The sequence below is a fragment of the Macaca nemestrina genome, chromosome 5, assembly GCF_043159975.1.
Source record: "Macaca nemestrina isolate mMacNem1 chromosome 5, mMacNem.hap1, whole genome shotgun sequence".
In the NCBI taxonomy this organism is placed as follows: Eukaryota; Metazoa; Chordata; class Mammalia; order Primates; family Cercopithecidae; genus Macaca; species Macaca nemestrina.
Window position 1 is genome coordinate 144,449,969 of NC_092129.1, and position 18,339 is coordinate 144,468,307.

Genomic DNA, 18,339 nt, shown 5'->3' on the forward strand with positions numbered 1-18,339 from the left:
AAAGAAAACAATGGTAACAATCTAAATGTCCCTCAGCAAGAGAATAGATATATAACTCTTAGAATATTCATAAACTGAAATACTTTATGTACTTGAAACAGATGACCAGATGTACCTGTCCATTGAATGCTCTTTCATCCAGGCTTAATGTTTGTGGTAGACATTAAATGTCGTTCACCAAATACTCCATTTTTTCTCCCGGGAGCTTTTCCCAGGCACACAGCAGGGTTGTGCTTTCTAGTCCCCTTTGAAGTTAGGTAAGGCCATGTGACTTGTCTTAGACAATGAAATATGTGCAAAGTGACATGTATTACTTTTGGGGAAGAGTTTTAAGAGCCTGTGCCCAGCTTACTCTCTTCCCACTGTGGCTGTGATTTGGGAAGCACATGTCAATATGAAGCCTCTGTGACTGGGATTCCAGAGTGATACAATGAGCAGAGCCTCCTGGCTGATCGTTGTGGAATACATAGGGTGAGTGAAAAAATAAATGTGTGCTGTGTTAAGCCACTGAGAGAGTAGGGGCCTGTAAGTTGCTGCAGCATAACCTGTCTACAGTGTTATGTCTCCGCCCAATTTACTGTACATCTTATACCACTTCCTTTCGTTCTCTCTTCGAAATCAAATACTGCCCTTTTTCCAGGAGATAGAAGTACCATAACTTACCTTCTAAATATAGTCCACTTCTGTTTCTTTCCAAAGTCACAGGGAGCTTCTCTCTGAGCTCCTTCTCTGCCAGGAAACTGTCCTTACAGGTAATTTCACCAGTGTTTTTGCTTGTTGCTTTGGAATTAAGCTTCATAATCAAGGAATTCATCACCAGAAAAATTCATCCTCTCTCCCTCCTCTCCCTTCCTTTCTTCTCTGTGGGTGGCTTTACTCAGCTACAGAGAGCAAAGCAATTAGTGAAGGCATACGAGATGAGGGCTTAAGTACAAACATGTCCAACTTTGGAAAATAAATGAGTTGCATAGAAGATATATGTAAAATTACTTTTTTCTTTTCCAGTCTACTTTTAAATTATCTGATGTAAGCTACAAACCTTGAATGTAAGTAGGTTTTGGTTAAATAGCTTAAATGTCTGAAGAAAATTATAGGTTTTTATTTTAAATGCACAGAAAAGGTCCCAGGGGACTTAAAAGGCCCTTACCTTTTATTCTCTTCTCAGTGTTTAGAGAATTTACATCATAGTGAGCATCCATCATTTTGAGGAAGTTCTTGACTTTTATAAATGAGCAGGTTGATGTAGACTTGAGTTATAGAGAGAGAGAGACTCAAAACCAGAACAGCTGGGTTTTTAAGATGCAGCAGTTCATGAACAATGGGAAGAGCATATATGCTGCAATGCACAGAATAGTAGACAAAAAAAGAAATGAATCATGGCTGAGGGCAACTGTATATTCTGAAATGGGTTTGGTACCAGGTCCTGCATCGCTTTCCTATTATGTGAGTTTCAAAATTCTGAATTTAACATGTTTCTTTAAACAGACTTTCAGAATAATAGATAAAATATCTGCAGCTTAGAAACTACTAATAAAACAAATACCTATGTACCTACTAGCTAGCTTAAGATATAGAATAAAACCAGTATTTATTAGACATAAAATCAATTAAAATGTTTTTGCTTTTTTTTTTTTTTTTTTTTTTGAGGGAGTCTCACTGTGTTATTAAGGCTGTAGTACAGTGGCATGATCTCAGCTCACTGCAACCATTCCCTCCCAGGCCCAAGCAATCCTCCCACCTCAGTAGGCCGAGTTGCTGGGACCTCAGACGTGCACCACCACGCCTGGCTAATTCTTTGTATTTTTGGTAGAAATGGGGTTTCACCACATTGTCCTGGCTAGTCTTGAACTCCTGAACTCAAGCAGTCTGCCCTCCTGAGCCTCCCAAAGTGCTGGGATTATAGGCATGAGCCACTATGCCTGACCCAATTAATATTTAGACCTTTTGGTGCGGGGTGGGAGGGGGAACCTTCCAAAATTTCCCCTTCCCTCTTCCCAAGCTATTTTTAATTTTCTTTTTTTCTTTTGTTCTTTTGTTTTTTTTGAGACCGAGTCTCACTCTGTTGCCAGGCTGGAGTGCAATGGCACCATCTCTGCTTACTGCAACCTCTGCCTCCCAGCCGGGTTCAAGTAATTCTCCTGCCTCAGCCTCCCGAGTAGCTGGGACTACAGGCGCGTGCTGCCACGCCCAGCTAATTTTTGTATTTTTAGTAGATACGGGGATTCACCATGTTGGCCAGTATGGTCTCGATCTCTTGACCTCGTGATTCACCTGCCTCGGCCTCCCAAAGTGCTGGTATTACAGGCATGAGCCACCGCGCCCGGCCGCTATTTTTAATTTTCTGTATTAATTTCCTAGATGCCGTTTTTAGTTTTGCATTTATGTATATAGCTCTAAACAAAGTATGTTTTAGTTTTGACTTTGTTGAAAACTTTGTATAAATGAATACATAGCCTGTGTTTTTCTATGCCTTGCTTTTTCTTTTTTTCTTTTTTTGGAGACGAGTCTCGCTCTGTCACCCAGGCTAGAGTGCAGTGATGCGATCTTGGCTTACTGCAACCTCTGCCTCCTAGGTTCAAGCGATTCTCCTGCCTCAGCCTCCCAAGTAGCTGGGACTATAGGCACATGCCACCACGCCTGGCTGATTTTTTTTATTTTAGTAGAGATGGGTTTGCACTATGTTGGCTGGTCTCAAACTCTTGACCTCAAGTGATCTGCCCACCTCAGCCTCCCAAAGTGCTGGGATTACAGGTGTGAGCCACCATGCCCACTGGGCTTAACTTTTTTTTTTTAAAGCTACTTGGCATGGAAAATGTATTAATATCTGAAGATAATCCAAATGTTCTAATTTTTCTTTTATCATTGATTTGAGATAGCAATTAATTAATTTTGTTCTGAGCACACTATCGAGATATATTTGGCTTCTCTTATCCTGATGCCATATCTTGTTTTTGGATTCACAGTTCCCATGGAGAACGTTGCAACAATTGCTGATTGTGCCAGCGTGATTGAAGGAGTCAGTCGGAGCCGAAATGCCTTGCTGAATGGGGACACTAAGAATTATGATTGGGATTCTGGCTACACATGTCACCAGCTAGGAAGTGGTGCGATTGTGGTTCAACTAGCACAGCCATACATGATTGGGTCAATACGGTAAGAAGATTCCTCCTCATTCATAAGTTTTAAAATGGAAGATACACATATAGATCGTATTTTGGTAAAATGATAATCCTAATAACTTCAGTGAAGACATTGTACTGTTCTTTGCTCTAAATATCAAGAAAGGAGTGGGAGCCGAAGGAAGGGACAACAACAAGATAGATATGGGGTGCTTGTTTGGATTTTCCGCTGGGGCAGTACACTGAAGTTAGACTCATGGAGGAACTAGACAAGAGGCTTCTCCCTGGGTGACTTATGTCCTTTTCCAGTCTCAATTTGTATTGGTTAGAGACTTACAGGATAATGTCAAGATAGTTATATAGAATGAAAAAATCATTTTCAACTTTAATGAATTACATATGAACAAAACAGATCTGAATTCGAGATCTGGTTCTGAACAATCTTAGTGATCTTTGCGCTTAGGCTTTTTGTTGTTCCTTTTTGTTTTAAGAAGGGAACTTTAACCTTGCCTGCTTTATAGGATTATATAATTTTTAACCGTGAGACTGGTGATATCCCTCAGAGGATATATAGTCATGCATTGCTTAATGGCAGAGATACATTGTAAGAAATGCACTGTCAGCCAATTTTGTCACCGTGGAAACATCATAGAGTGTCCTCATGCAAACCTAGATGGTATATAGCCTACCACACATCTAGACTAGATGATATGTCCTGTTGCTCCTAGGCTACAAATCTGTACAGCATGTGACTGTACTGAAGACTGTGGGCAATTGTAACACAGTGGTAAGTATTTGTGTATCTGAACATGTCTAAACATAGAAAAGGTACAATAAAAATATAATATACAAGACAAAAAATGGTGGCTGGGCATGGTGCCTCATGCCTGTAATCTCAGCACTTTGGGAGGCAGAGGTGGGTGGATCGCTTGAAAGCTCACGAATTTGAGACCAGCCTGGGCAACATTACAAGATCTCATCTCAATTAAAAAAAAAAAAAGACGAAGATAAAAAATGGTACACCTGTGTAGGGCACTTACCATGAATGGAGCTTGCAGGACAAGAAGTTGCTCTGGGTGAGTCAGTTGGTGAGTGATGGGTGAATGTGAAGGCCTAGGACATTACTGTACTGTAGACTTGAAAACATTGTACACTTAGGCTACTCTGTGTGTGTGTGTGTGTGTGTATGTGTGTGTGTGTATATATATATATATATTTTTTTTAGATGGAGTCTTACTCTTGTCACCCAGGCTGGAGTGCAATGGTGTGATCTTGGCTCACTGCAACCTCTGCCTCCCAGGTTCAAGCCATTCTCTTGCCTCAGCCTTCCAAGTAGCTGGGATTATAGGTGCCTGTCACCACAGCTGGCTAATTTTTGTATTTTTAGTAGAAACGGGGTTTCATCATGTTGGCCAGGCTGATCTCGAACTCCTGACCTCAAGTGATTGGCCTGCCTCGGCCTCCCAAAGTGCTGGGATTACAGGCATGAGCCACGGCGCCCAGCCAACACTGAATTTTTTAAATAAAGTAATAGTGCTACGACATTATGGTGTCACTAGGCGATAAGAATTTTTCAGCTGCATTATATCTTATAAGACAATCATAAATGCAGTTCGTCCTTGACTGAAACATCTCATTATGCAGTGCATGACTATACTTTTAGTTCAAGATTGCAACTGGGTCTTAAGCTGCTTTTTCTTTTCTCTTCTTTTCTTTTTTTTAACATTCTAAGAAGGTCTCCGAAGGGCTAATGAAAACATATAATGTTTATATATTTATGTATGTGTGTATATGTATATGTATATGTGTATGTATGTGTATATGTATATGTATATCTTAGCCCTCCTGGAGTAAAGGTGTTGGCAAGACATGACTGCCTTTCCCCCATAATGTTCCACCACATTTACTTTGTTGTTTCCTGTTCTCATTTTAAAGTCAGTATATATAAAGAAAGAAATAGCACAAAAAATAAGGTGCTAATATTCTAATAAGCAAAGGTTTATTGATGTTTAGGCTAATAGCCACAGAAGTTGATGCTGCTTGCTGGTTCCCCAGGGCACCCTAAGGAGTTGATGCTGGGTTTCTTGGAGAATTCAGACTGTGGATTCTTCATTAAAATTGTTGACCCTTTTTTATAAAGGGCCACATTACAGGCTGAGTAGCATAGGCAACAAATCACAGATAGAGAAGCCTCGAGTTTGTACCACAGGCCAGATCAGCTTACTTTGTGCTTAGGAAGGGAAAGAGACAAGCCACATCAGCTACATGTACAAATAAACTTCCGTCGAATAGCAAATAACACCCCACCTTCCTTTCTCTCATCTGTATGCATTAACTAAAGTACTCGTAAACCATCTATTTAATAAGCTATTCTAGAATTTTTGTTAAAGATGATGTGAAACTTACCTCTATATTTTCCATTACAATCTATCCCTTTTTACTTTAAAAATCTGGAAAACAGTTGTCTTTCTTTTGTCTTCTGGCACTCCTGATAGCCTCCACAATTTCTTGAAGATTACCAATCGTGTCTCTGAGATTACATCTGCAATTTCTTTCAGCAGGCTCGGGGTGTAACTCATCTGAGTCAGGAGACTTGAAATCATTTAAATTGACTAGATACTCTCTTTCACTTCACCTATTTGGGACTTCAATTTTCTCTTTATTATGTTTGTTCTGACATTTCTAATTTGAAGACCAGTCTCCTTGCCAATGAAGATTGAAGCAAACGGGAAGTTTACTAGCTCTGCCCACTCTCTTTTAATGTTCTCCATTTTCCATTTGCTTACCTGGTACCCCACACTTCCCTCTCCACCACCGCCACCATCTAACAGTGTTCTATGCACGTCTCAAACCAAGATGTCTAAAATGGAATTCCATTATCCTTCCCTCCCTGGTCAAGTCACGTTATGTCATGATTCCCCATCTCATTCAGTGGCACCATCCATTTGTCCCTTACTTGAGCCAAAAACTTGCGAATCTTCCTGATTTCCTTCCTCTCCTTCACCCTCCTCTCTCATCCAGTCAGCCATAAAGTTCTGTCAGTATGGCCTAAACACACAAATCCTTCCCCTCTTCTGTGTCCCACCACGTCACCATAGTTGCACAATATTTGTTTCACTTTTCTACCCAATCTTCCAGACCTCCACTGGGCCCCCCACTTCCCCACCCACAGCCATCCCTCCCATACATCCTTCTCTCAGAGGATTCATGGTTAATACTTGCCTTCAGGAGAAAGTTCAGACTGAGGCATTTTAAGAACTATCTGACTTACCTCTGTCTGTACAGCCTTGTGTCCTGCATCTGCACCCCTTCCTGCCCTCCCCAACCCTGTGCTACTCTGGACTCTGTCACAGCCTATCCAGTGATTAAAAGCATTGCACATGGGTCCTGCCCTCTCTTACCCTTTTACCTCCAGTTCTTTGATCGTGCTGACGTCATTGTTTGCATCTCTCACTACCTTCTCATTACCTCCTTTTTTCCCTGGCTCTTTTTTTATTCCCCCCTTTAGGCTCCACTCCTTTGGGAATTCTTTGCTAACCATCCATTATCTCCTGAACTTATTGATAGATCCCTCTTCAGTAATCACATATATTTTGTATACAATTTCTGTTGGAGCGTTTGTAATATAAATGTTCATTTGCTGCCTCCTCCCAGCCATACCTGATACATAAAAGCCTGTGGCAACTCAGAATATGCTTCCCTTGAAAGATTCAGTGTACTGATGAGGTAGTCTATCAAGAAAGAAGAGGAAGCTGTGGGGGGTACAGTGGGAAATCTAGAATCTAAAATCTATTGTGGACTGCATGAGGTTGTTATCAGGGTGACAACTCAGAGAGACAAACAGGCTCTTCATGTGGCAAGGCCACCTTGGCCTCTAGCTCTACCCAAAGAATCAGAGATATTGAATCTGACTCCAGAAAAGGCTGTCACTGGGGTCTAAGGCAAGAGAGAATAGTGCCCATTTGTTTGTTTTTTTTTTAATGCGGATTGAAAGTGGTTCTCCCAAACAATTTTTCTTTTCCTGACTCAAAGCGGGGATGATGAGCATGAACACACCAAAGGCAGCATTGTGTATCTCAGCACAGTATGAAGCCTCCAACTTCCTTAAGCCTGCTTTTTTTTTTTTTCCCCCAGTAAAAAAAAAATCCATGTAATTGAAGCTCTGTATAACTGGCTGAGCCTTCAAAGAGACACGTCTCTGTGAAACTAACGTTATGTTGTCAGGAACTGCATTTGCCTCTTCTGTGACATTATTAAGAGGAAAAGGAGAGAGATTTATTAGCCACCAATGCTTGTGGACAATGCTGGAGATCTTGGCAGGCTGCGGTTAGCGACAGTTGATGTAGCCAGATAGACATTTATTGACAGGAAACTAGATGAGTGGTACCCCTTCATAGGGATGAGTAATTGACCAATGACAGGTTGATTAGTCAGTGACATTTGACCCCAGCTTCTATTGCTTGTGATGGCTGACTTGCTTTCCTAGACATTGTATCTGAAGAAACCCAGTGATTCTGAATCAACACCAGAGGGAGAGTATTACAGAGCCCAGTGACTTAACAGTTTCCCTATCTAGGAGGGAGGAGATCTGGAAATCCTGGAAACCCTCTCTTACCATAGCTGAGGTAGGGTACTATCAATGATATATTGGTTTTAAATATTCAGGTTCCTTTATATTTGGTGACTACAAAGGCAACGGTCTCAAACATGATGGTGTGATCATGGCTCACTGCAGCCTTGACCTCCTGGGCTCAAGCAATCCTCCCACTTCAGCCTCTTGAGCAGCTGGGACCACAGGCATGCACCTCCACACCTGACTGGTTTATAAATTTTTTTTGTAGAGACAGGGTCTTGCTTTGTTGCCTAGTCTGGTCTCGAATTCCTGGGCTCAAGTGATCCTACTGACTTAGGCTCCCAAAGTGCTGGGATTACAGGCGTGAGTCCCTGCACCTGGCCAAACATGAATTATCTTAGTCACTGCATTTGCTATTGCTAAGTGAAGGACGTAATTGCTTTGTGAATAAGGATTTCTTTTGTTTGGCTGTTTTCATCCCCAGGAGCCATTTCTTCCTTTTCTGAGAGTTTACTCTGTAGTTGGGTAGGCAAGTAGAGCCTTCTTTCTTGACAGAAAATGTTTGGACTTAACTAAGCATGGTCAGTGGCTGTCTAATCCTCTTAGTGAGTCAGATACCAATATCCTGTGGTATACTAGAGAGGGTGGACTCTATACATGATCTCTGACCCTCTCGCTATACCCGCATTTTCGTTGATTCATCCAACAAAAATTACTAAGCCTCTTACTATGTGCTAGGCACTATTGTAGGCACTGGGGATACAGCACTGAATAAACAAAATAAACATTGGTGGCCCCATGGAACTGACATTCTAGTGGGGTTGAGGGGAGATAATAAACAAATGCTATTTGTAAGATGGCTGATATTTAGAAGTGCCGTGGGGAAATCGGGAGGAAAAACTAGGTTGGAGACGCAGTCCAGTTTTAGATTGGGTGGTCAGGAAGGCCTCACTGAGAAGGGTGAAGTGTGAGCAGATCTCCAAGGATGGGGAGAGTAAGCCCTCTGGGGATGAGCATCACAGGCAGTGCCAAGCCCTGGAGTGGAGCCTGCCTGGCAGGCCACAGGAGCAGCTAGGAGGCCAGTGTGGCTGGAGCAGGAGGGAGGGAAGAGCACGGCCAGCCGGGTGATAGCTTTGAGAGGTGACAGCCTGAGATGTTTCCATCCCACGCCCCCGCCACCACCCCCGTTTCAGTGTTTCTTCAGCGCCATCAGAGCAGAGGAGGGGCAGGGATGGGGAGGCCCTCATAAAGCCACCTTCTCTGCTCCTGACCTTCCTTGACCCAATCTGCTCCTAGAAAAGAAGCAGCAGGAGGTGCCCTAACTTTTACCATTTCACAGGAAGCTCTCTCATCTCTTGAATTTCTTTCTCATTCCCGACATAGTACAACTGGGAAATAAAGGGGTTTGTCCTTGGTGTTGCTAGGTTTACAAGCACAGCAAAAGTTACTCATTTTATTTCCAAGAAAAGAGAGAGAAATTACCTGAAATGTGTCTTAAAAGTGGATAATTGAGTAGTAATTATATCATTTTCATGCCATTTTAAAAACATTAAAATTTAAATAACAGGAAATCTTCAGAGGCTTGACCACATAAAAAGAGCAGAGTCGAGTTATAATAACTAACCAAATCCACCTAATGTCTTAGTTTATAGTCCCTCTGTCGCCTTAGTTTAGGACTTACTATCTTTCTACTTGCTAATTGTGATATCATTTTTCGTATTTTCAGGCTAGTATGAGAACCTAAATATGCTGTGCATTAAGTATACCTATCATCCAGTCTTTTCCAGCTAATGACAGCACTTTGTTGAAACCCTAATTATAAGACAGTCAATTAAATTAACAATTTTTACATTGACTTGAATGATGTTTTTGCAATTGATATGTGCAATAGTGTAAGTGAAATACCCCAAATCTTTTAAATAACAAACCTAATAGTAAGTACGTAGGCTGTCAAAAGATAAGACTGTGTAGATAGATGCAGCTAAATAAACCCATTGTCTCTCTGGGTATTATGAGTATTAAGAAGTTAATGACACAAAAATATTTTGAGTTCTTCAATTTGAAAGTGTTACATAAATGCAGTATGTTAGGACAAAAGATGTCTAGCCCAAAGTAGGTTCTTGATGGGTATTCATAATCTCTTTAGCCTGTGGGGTGAAGCTCTTTTTGTTTTGCAGAAGGAAAAAACAATTCTACCACTTTAAAAAGTTAATCTGGCACATAATGTCTGAACCACAAATCAGTTTATGCCTTGTAGTTATTCAGTAGATAAAAAGAAGTAATAGCGAATTGATCCTAAAAAAAAAAAAAAAAAAAAAAAAAAAAAGAATTACATATGCCACTGTGGTCCTTATTCATCTGGTATATTTTACTTTCTCTGTGAACTGTCAAGCCCATGCCGAGTTCAATTGTCCTTTCACTATTGTGTGGCTACAACCAACTCTAGATTATCTATTCAGTTTGTAAATTACCGTGACCTCCTTTAGACTGCTATTTTTTCTTCTTCCTGCTGCTTACCACCCTGCCTAACTGTTGCTCATCCACTTCCCTCCAGAAGGATAAGCACAGAAAAGAAAAAGGAGAGGAACTGCAAAAAATGCCATTTTTTTCCTGCTTAATAGCCAAATGAAGGCTTAGTCGATAAGGGTGGGTAGAGGAATTGGGGCTAATGACTCAAATAATGTTTTGTAATTATTTGAGTACTTTCTACATCTGTGCTGCACTCAATCTCTAGTAGGACCACGGATAATCTCATGTTGAAGATAGTGATTTTTTTAATATTGTGATGGGCTTGAGTCTTTGCAGCAGTTTCCAAATGCATAGTATGGTTCTCTGTGCTGTGAGTACTCAATAAACACTCATTGACTAAACTGACAACATAGATGCTAGTGCAACTAAAGGGAGTTCTATCAATCAACTAAATTGGACATCATATTTGCTCAGTGTGTCTCATCTAAGTGTATGTGAGGAAACTGCTAAAGATCTGGCATATCCAGCAAATGACTGAGATTGAGCTTTGGAGTTAGGCTCTGACATTAGCACAGGTGATGATATTAGCACAGGTAAGAATGCCTCACTTGTTTCATGCCGCTTCCATTTCATTCTGTCTGAGTACTGCACAGGCAAGCAGTGCATCTATTTACATTAAGACAGCCTTCTTTGCAACCTAGAGAGCTAGAAATTTCCTTTTTATAGTCTGAAGAATACAGCAAACATCTAAATATATGACTCTTCTGGCTTGGATTAAGATTGCCTATCATTCTAGTCAAAATTGGAAAGATATTTTACAAAATTTGCTTCATATCAGTCATGTTGAATATCGTCTGTCACAGCCCTGAACCAAGGAATTCTTCCTTGTCTCGCTGATCCATGATTTATTACTAAGTGTTGTTTCTCTCTGAGCCTATCTGCATCACAGTAAAGTCTTCTTTTATCACCCTCAGACCTCAGAGCTCTGGTTCCCAGAAAAATCATAGAGCAAATAATTTTATCTATGGTTCCCAGTAGGTGCTGATGTCTGAATTGTGTGAATGCTTAGAGGGCCAAAATCCTGGATCCTGGAAACAGATAGCAGGATAGTTTGGGGGCATGGTAAATATGCCTCAGCCAGTTTCATCCTAGAGGTATTTCAAGACCAGAAAGTATTGCTATGGCAACTAAGTTGTGTGTTAAAAATACAGGAGGGGCACTAGAATTCAGATGTTCTTTGGAAAAGCAGGAAAAGTTAAATGCCTATATATATATGTTTGTGTGTTCATGTGTGTGATTTACCTCACATGTCAACCATTTACTTCTGTTGAGTGATTGGAGAACTTGGCAAGTAGTCATCATAAGATATAGCTGGATATATGAAAAGAATCCTTTTAGCTTTCCAAGATTTTAACCCATCTAGAAGACATTTTTACAGAGGATTTCGGCCCCATCTGACCCATTATTTCATGCACACTCATGTTTAATAATTATCTAGAATTGTTAAGAACTCTTTAAAACAAATACCAGTAGTGATTTCAGCAATCATTTTAAAAACCAGAATTATTCACCTTGGAAAACGAAATGAGTAGAAAGCATCAGCCTCCTCCTTCTGTGGCAGATGTTTTACATGCTGCTGCCCCAGGATAGGCCACACGGGGTCACAGAAATGCAGCTATTCTCATGAGGGCTAACAGAAGCGTAGGACTTTGAGCAAACTGAAATTTCTACACATTTAATACATCAAGTCGCTTTAATACAGCTTTTGAGTATTAAATGAATAAAGCTATTCTGCAAAAACTGATGAAGGGTCACAGTCATTTAAGGTTAATTCTTGAATTAATTCAAAGCAGTAATCTACCTTTGAAAATCTTCATATTCTTTCCCCCAGTACGCTTACATCAGAGAGTCTTTTCCCAGGAGCCCAATTTTGTCAGTTTGTTCAGATACTTTTGGTGCATCTTGATAGCACCTGATGTCAGCGTATCTCTCTTTTTAAAAAGCTTAGCCCTTTGTACATTGGTAACCACAGAGGCACTTGACCAACACATACTTGTATATCTACTTAAGAACAAGCAGAAGCACTGAGACCAAGAAAAACTCTTCCACCTCCTCTTCTTGCCTCTCCTCTCTGTCCACCTCCATTTCCACATTCTTGTTCTAGGAAAGATGATTATGATGACAGGCTGGTTGGTGCCCGTCAAGGACTCCTTTCAGCAACTTTCCTGGACACTCAGGGTCTTAGCTCTAGCTGAGGAATCATTATTTGCCTGCTGCATTGCCTCTTTCAGCAATGTATCAGATTCAGTATAAGGGGGATCGGTTACATAGATAAATGCAGAGTATGCTTTTACTTCTCCCTGGATTTACTTTCCTTGCTGCCCTTAAGACTTAATGGTCAGGATCTTCTTTCTTCCTTTTACCTTACTATGCCTGAAACCATATCCCTCAATGGTTTTGATATTACCTGCCTTGCCACATTATTCTTTTACTGTAACCAAACACCAGCCAAGAGTCTTTAGACCTTCTGTACAGTTTAATGTTTAGAAATGGCTAATGGTTCTTTTAGTTGCCATGTGTGGTTCTGGAGCTTTAGCTGCTCTCACTGTCTACATTTACAAGATGAAGACATTAAATCATAGTTTGAGTTTCATCCCTTTCTCTCCATCTGGAGTAGGACAGCACAACCCATGGTAAAACTCCAGCTCCAAAGATTCTAATTTGTTTCATGATCCTGCAGAACCTCCTATAGCCTTAAAACAAAAGTGAGAGGAGCCATCACATCTTATGGTTCAATCCACCCTTGTTTTCTGTGGTCATAAATTATAGAAACTTCCATTATATGTTGCAACTAAGATTTTACATTTGTTTTACTAGCGGTCATTTGCTCCAAAGGAACTTGCATTTGGCCGCAAATAACAAATAATCTCACTGAGAAAGATATTTTTTTTTTCAGTTTTATTTTTTGTTTTGTTTGTTTTTGTGTCACATAACAGAAAGTCCACAGGGGCATGTCTGCCCGTATTGGTTCTGCAATTCAGTGATCTCTACAATTTTCTTGGTCTTTTCCATGTGTATTTTGCCCCAGAGAAACAAGATAGGGACGAAAGTTTTAGCTACCATGTCTGTGTTTAGGCAGGAAAAAGAAGGACAAAAGGATACAAGGATGAAAGCCTACCAGCCAAGTTTGTTCCTTTTTTGTTAGGAAAATCCAAAGCTTTATTTGAAGCTCTACCCAGCCAACTTTCACTTAGAATTATTAGGTAGAACTATGTTATACGGTCAGCCCTAGCAAGGTTGGCTAAGAAACTGAGGGTCATGGTAAGGGGGTTGGCTTATCTCGCCAACAGCTCTGCCACAGAACACTGCCTCCCGCTTGACATTTCACATGTGCTTTGGAATTTTAACACATCTCCATATTTCATGTGTTCTGTTTATTTTTTAAAACTACTTTATTGAAATATAATTCACATGCCATATAATTCACCCATTTAAAGTATATAATTCAGTGGGGGCTTTTTCTCATTTATTTTTAAAAGCTTCCCTTAGAGTCCACAGCTTCTGGATGTATCTAAAACAGTACTATAATAATAATATTTTCTGTTATTCTCAGCTTCAGAAATGTTCTGTAGCTGGCCGGGCGTAGTGGCTCACGCCTGTAATCCCAGCACTTTGGAAGGGCAAGGTGGGTGGATTGCCTGATGTCAGGAGTTCAAGACCAGCCTGGCCAACATGGTGAAACCTTGTCTCTACTAAAAATACAAAAATTAGCCAGGTGCAGTGGTGGGTGCCTATAATCCCAGCTACTCAGGAGGCTGAGGCAAGAGAATCGCTTGAGCACAGGAGGCGGAGGTTGCAGTAAGCCGAGATCGCGCCACTGCACTCTAGCCTGGGTGACAGAGTGAGACTCCATCTCAAAAAAATAAAAAATAAAAAGTTCTGTAAATAAAAGCCTATGTCTGCTTATTGCACAATTCTGACCCAACATGAGAGGCTTCATTGATTATATATGTTTGATTTCATATTCATGACACTTACTTCTTGGAAAAACTTCAAGTTTCTGTTGCAAACACTTAATATACTGACTTTCTGTAACTGATCTCCTGTGCTTTGCCAGCATAGTGATAATTCATGCCGTGATGAAATTTGGGAGGCAGGGCAAGATCACCAGTACCTCCTGATTAATCAAAATCAGAAGAAATTTTATTTGGTTTCATTTTACTTTAGTAAAATATAGTTTATCATATCCAAACTCTTATCTAAATTGTCAGTTTACATGGAGTCTGTTAACCAGATGTATTTGGTCAACCAAAGCAGAGTTGACTATTCTTATTTACATACAAAATTCCAATATCAGAAATTTCACTGCATATCTATATTATTTTGTAGTGACAGATTAATTATATCAAAAGTCCCGCTAGAAATGGTGTTTTCAGTCTTTACGATCTGGAGTTGAAAAAGTCAAGTCTGTTTGTCTTGGAATGAAGTGATAGATTTTTTTTTTTAAAAAGACCTCTTACTTTCAAAGAAGATACAGGCAATGACTGTCATACTACCTCCAGTCTTTTCCTTTTCTAACTTCTTGGTTAATGTGGTTGGTTTTTTGGTAGGATTATAATGAGTATTTCTGACTTTGGAGACATTTGAAACAAGAAGTACAGTCCATGGGAGGGTAATTATAGCAATAGGACAATTTTAAATCTTGGGAGAAGAAGTACAAATACACTCTGCTTTTCCTTCCACCATTTCTTCATGCCTTCCCCTATATCCATCTTCACTCCTTCCTAAAATTGTGGTCAAGAAGATGATCAGATTAGTTTGTTGCAGCACTCAAAGTAGGCTCAGAATAGTTCAGTGGAATCACTTGTGTCTTTGGTCTCCCTCTGGGCCCTAAGAGGCATGAGCTAGGACCACTACAACCTAGAAGGAGGCCCTGCCTTCCCGCTTTATACTTCCCTCTCCTCCATCTCTCCTGACTCTTCTCCTTTATTCTGTTCTTTACAACAAAGTGGTAAGCAGATCCATCCTTTTCTCTCCTTGGATATCCTTAAGTTTCTCTTTCCTAGGGCAGTGAGGGTAAGAATCTTTAATGAAACCAATTTCTAACTCAGCTCAGCGGCAGCTCAGTGCTAGGCAGTGCGGGGGCAATGGTCTCCTTATATTTACTCTGATTCTCTGGCATGGTCGTCCCCTTTTATCTGTGCTTGTGCTTTCTGTGGTTTTAGTTACCTGCAGTCAACTGTGGTGTACAGTATTATATGGAAAATTCCAGAAGTAAACAATTGAAAAGTTTTAAATTGCATGTCATTATCTTTACTTTTGAATTGCGTGACTGTGTGATGAGATTTCACACTGACCTGCTCCATCCTGACTGGAATGTGAAGCATCCCCTTGTCTGACATGTGCAGCTGGACAGAAGTACAGCATATCCAGCCAGGAGTCACTTAGTAGCCATCTCAGTTATCAGATCCAAAAAACATAGTATACAGTATATAGGGTTGTATACTATCTGTGGATTCAGCCATCCACTGGGGGTCTTGGAATGTACCCCACATGGATAAAAGGACATTACTGTACTACAAAGTGTACTGGGTTGATTCTTCCTTACATTATAGTGGTAAGAACCAAGAATAAGCTTTGGATGTTGACAAAGGGACAGAGAAGGCCTCCTGACTTGCTTTGGTTTGAAGCTGTTCAGGCGTAAGCAACTTGGGAACAGGGAGTGCTCCATGTCCTATACCCTTTGCATTAGGGTTTTGGGCCAAAAATTGTACAAGTACCAACAATAAAGTATCCCTTTGCTTCTCATTTGCTGGAACTTTCCTTGGCATATACTTACCTCAAGAACCTTGTGAGAAGGGTTGGTTGGAATCTAGAACGATAGCTCTAATTCCTTTAGACAATTATATACCATTTAATTGTCCTCATATTCAATACAAACCTCTTGTCATTTCTTTTCCTGATATCTGACCTTTCTGTATTCATCTCCTCTCTGAGATTAAGAGATAATAAAGAACATATAATCAAGTACTGTTTTTATTAGAAAGTTCATAGTAACCCTGTTAGAAATAGATAAACCATCATCTATAAAGAATTGTTTGAGAACTGGTGGTAACCAGATAAATAATATCTTGTTGATAATAGCCCTACTAGTAAAATAGGAAAATGGCTTTGTCACGATTGTGTTCACTGTAGTGAGATTTTAGCTGTATACATTAGACTCAGAGACAAGCAGAAAATTCATGGAGATTAGTTGCATCTATTTGGGAAGAACGTGTTAAACAGAGTCATCCATTTAAAATTGGTTTCATTAAACAGTCTAAATGAGTAGTTCTGTTAAAATGCCAAGTACTATAAGGTTTTTATTGTTCTGTGGTCAGAGACTGCCCTGGCCAGCTATCTTGTAAAATGCTTTTTATAATCACAATGGACAGAGCTGGCAACAGGATAGATCTGTACAAATCCATTTTCTCCTGGTGACCAACAAACAACTCAGCACTGTGTACTTAATTGATGTATTTTAGTCTGTAGTGTCATCTTCCTCTATAACTGATGTAGTATTATTTTACTACTGTCATATTAACTGCCTTATCAATGACTATAAAACTTTATTTTTTTGACATATTGTTTATTGACTTTAAATGTCTCTGTAATTTCTTCACCCTATCCTACTGCTTCCATCCCCTTTAGTAGGGATCTAGAGGGTAGTGGTCAATGACTGTCTCATCAGTTTGAGAATGTAGCTCGTGGGTACTTTATCAGTTCAGGGAGTAAGGAGGGTTTGGGAATGGGAATGGTTTTCATTTTTAATTGGAGCTGCTGCTGCTGCTTCCCCCCCTCCCCCCCCGCCCTCCCCTTCCGCCTCCCCCTCCCCCCCGCCCATCACCCCGCATTTTCTTTGTAGTTCTTTTAGGAGAAATACCAGAAATTTAGGGTGAAAGGCAAGCCAAGAATTGCCACTGCAGTTGTCACAGTAACAAAAATGAGATTGTGACTACAGCACAATCTAAAAGTTCCATGTAGAATTCACTGCATTAAAATCTATTGAAACAACAGAAGGAAGAGACTTTAGACATATCTAGGCTAAGCTCAACCTTAAACTACATCTTTATTTCTTACCTTGGTGCCATAACTCTTTACTGCTCGAATAGAACAGCTTTAGTTTTCTGTCTATGCCTGGGGTTGGTAAAGTTTTTCCATAAAGGGACAAGTAGTAGATATTTTAGGTTTTGCAGGCCATACAGTCTCTGTGGTGCAACTATTCAACCCTGCTGAGGGGCATGGCTGTGTTCCAATAAAACTTTATTTACAAAAATAGGCATCCATACGCCGTGACTTACCAATGCCTAATCCATTCAGCTCCTTTCCTCACTAACATTTCTGGCCCATACAGGTAAAAGTGAAAAGAGTTAGGGAAGTTCATTTGCCCCTCATGGTTTCAAAAGAATGTGAAGAATAATAATAAGCCTGTTATTGAAAGGTAGGAATATTAAAAATCAGCATTTAGTTTGGGGACAAGATATAATACCATGACCACTGGGTTCTTCCTACTGTGTTTTGTTATTGAATGAGCCTTGTGGGCTGCCACAAGGAGGGGCCAATAGGAAGTCCTGGCAGATGAGGCTTCAGTCCCCAACTCTGACCTCAGAAGAGCAGTTCTACTTTTATCTGTTTTAGATACGGAGATTCTGCCAAGATGTTGTTTGTAAAAGAGATTCTGCTGCTAAAGAATATTTTTTAAAATATTGGTTTATATTTCTTTGCAAGTTGTATAATGCCTCTTGATAATGGATACTTCATAAAACTGCCAAAGATTTATCATATATCACTTTGTAATTAAAAGGGAAAAACAGACTTGAAAAAGGAATCACAAATCACATACATTAAAATCCATCTCCCTCCTTTCCCCTCTCCCCCTGCCACCCACTTCCCAGATTGTAAATCTGAGAGGATACAGCTGTGGAGCAAGACAGAGGCAGAATTGGGACTCCTGCCTCCTATCTGATGCCACTGCCATTCATTACACATTCCAAGGAGTGGACAGGAGCCTTGTCCATCAGAGGCTCAAGGAGAGTCCTTGGAACCCTTTGTGGTCCTAATAGGCTAAGGAAATAACTAGTAACTTCACTGGTTTCCTCTTATCTGCTCATGCTACCTCTTCCCTTTGGCTGCTAGGAG

The 18,339-nt window shown here is 40.3% G+C and overlaps 1 protein-coding gene across 5 annotated transcripts in view; it reads left to right on the forward strand.

Moving 5' to 3' along the window:
- The window catches only part of LOC105474556 (BTB domain containing 9), a 479,495-nt gene that overhangs the window by 355,397 nt on the left and 105,759 nt on the right, over window positions 1–18,339 (forward strand). For all 5 annotated transcript variants that reach the window (XM_011729339.3, XM_071096011.1, XM_071096010.1 and 2 more), the window contains one exon: window positions 2,964–3,153. In XM_011729339.3, coding sequence (XP_011727641.1) covers window positions 2,964–3,153 — 190 coding nt within the window. The remainder of the gene's footprint in view (window positions 1–2,963; window positions 3,154–18,339) is intronic.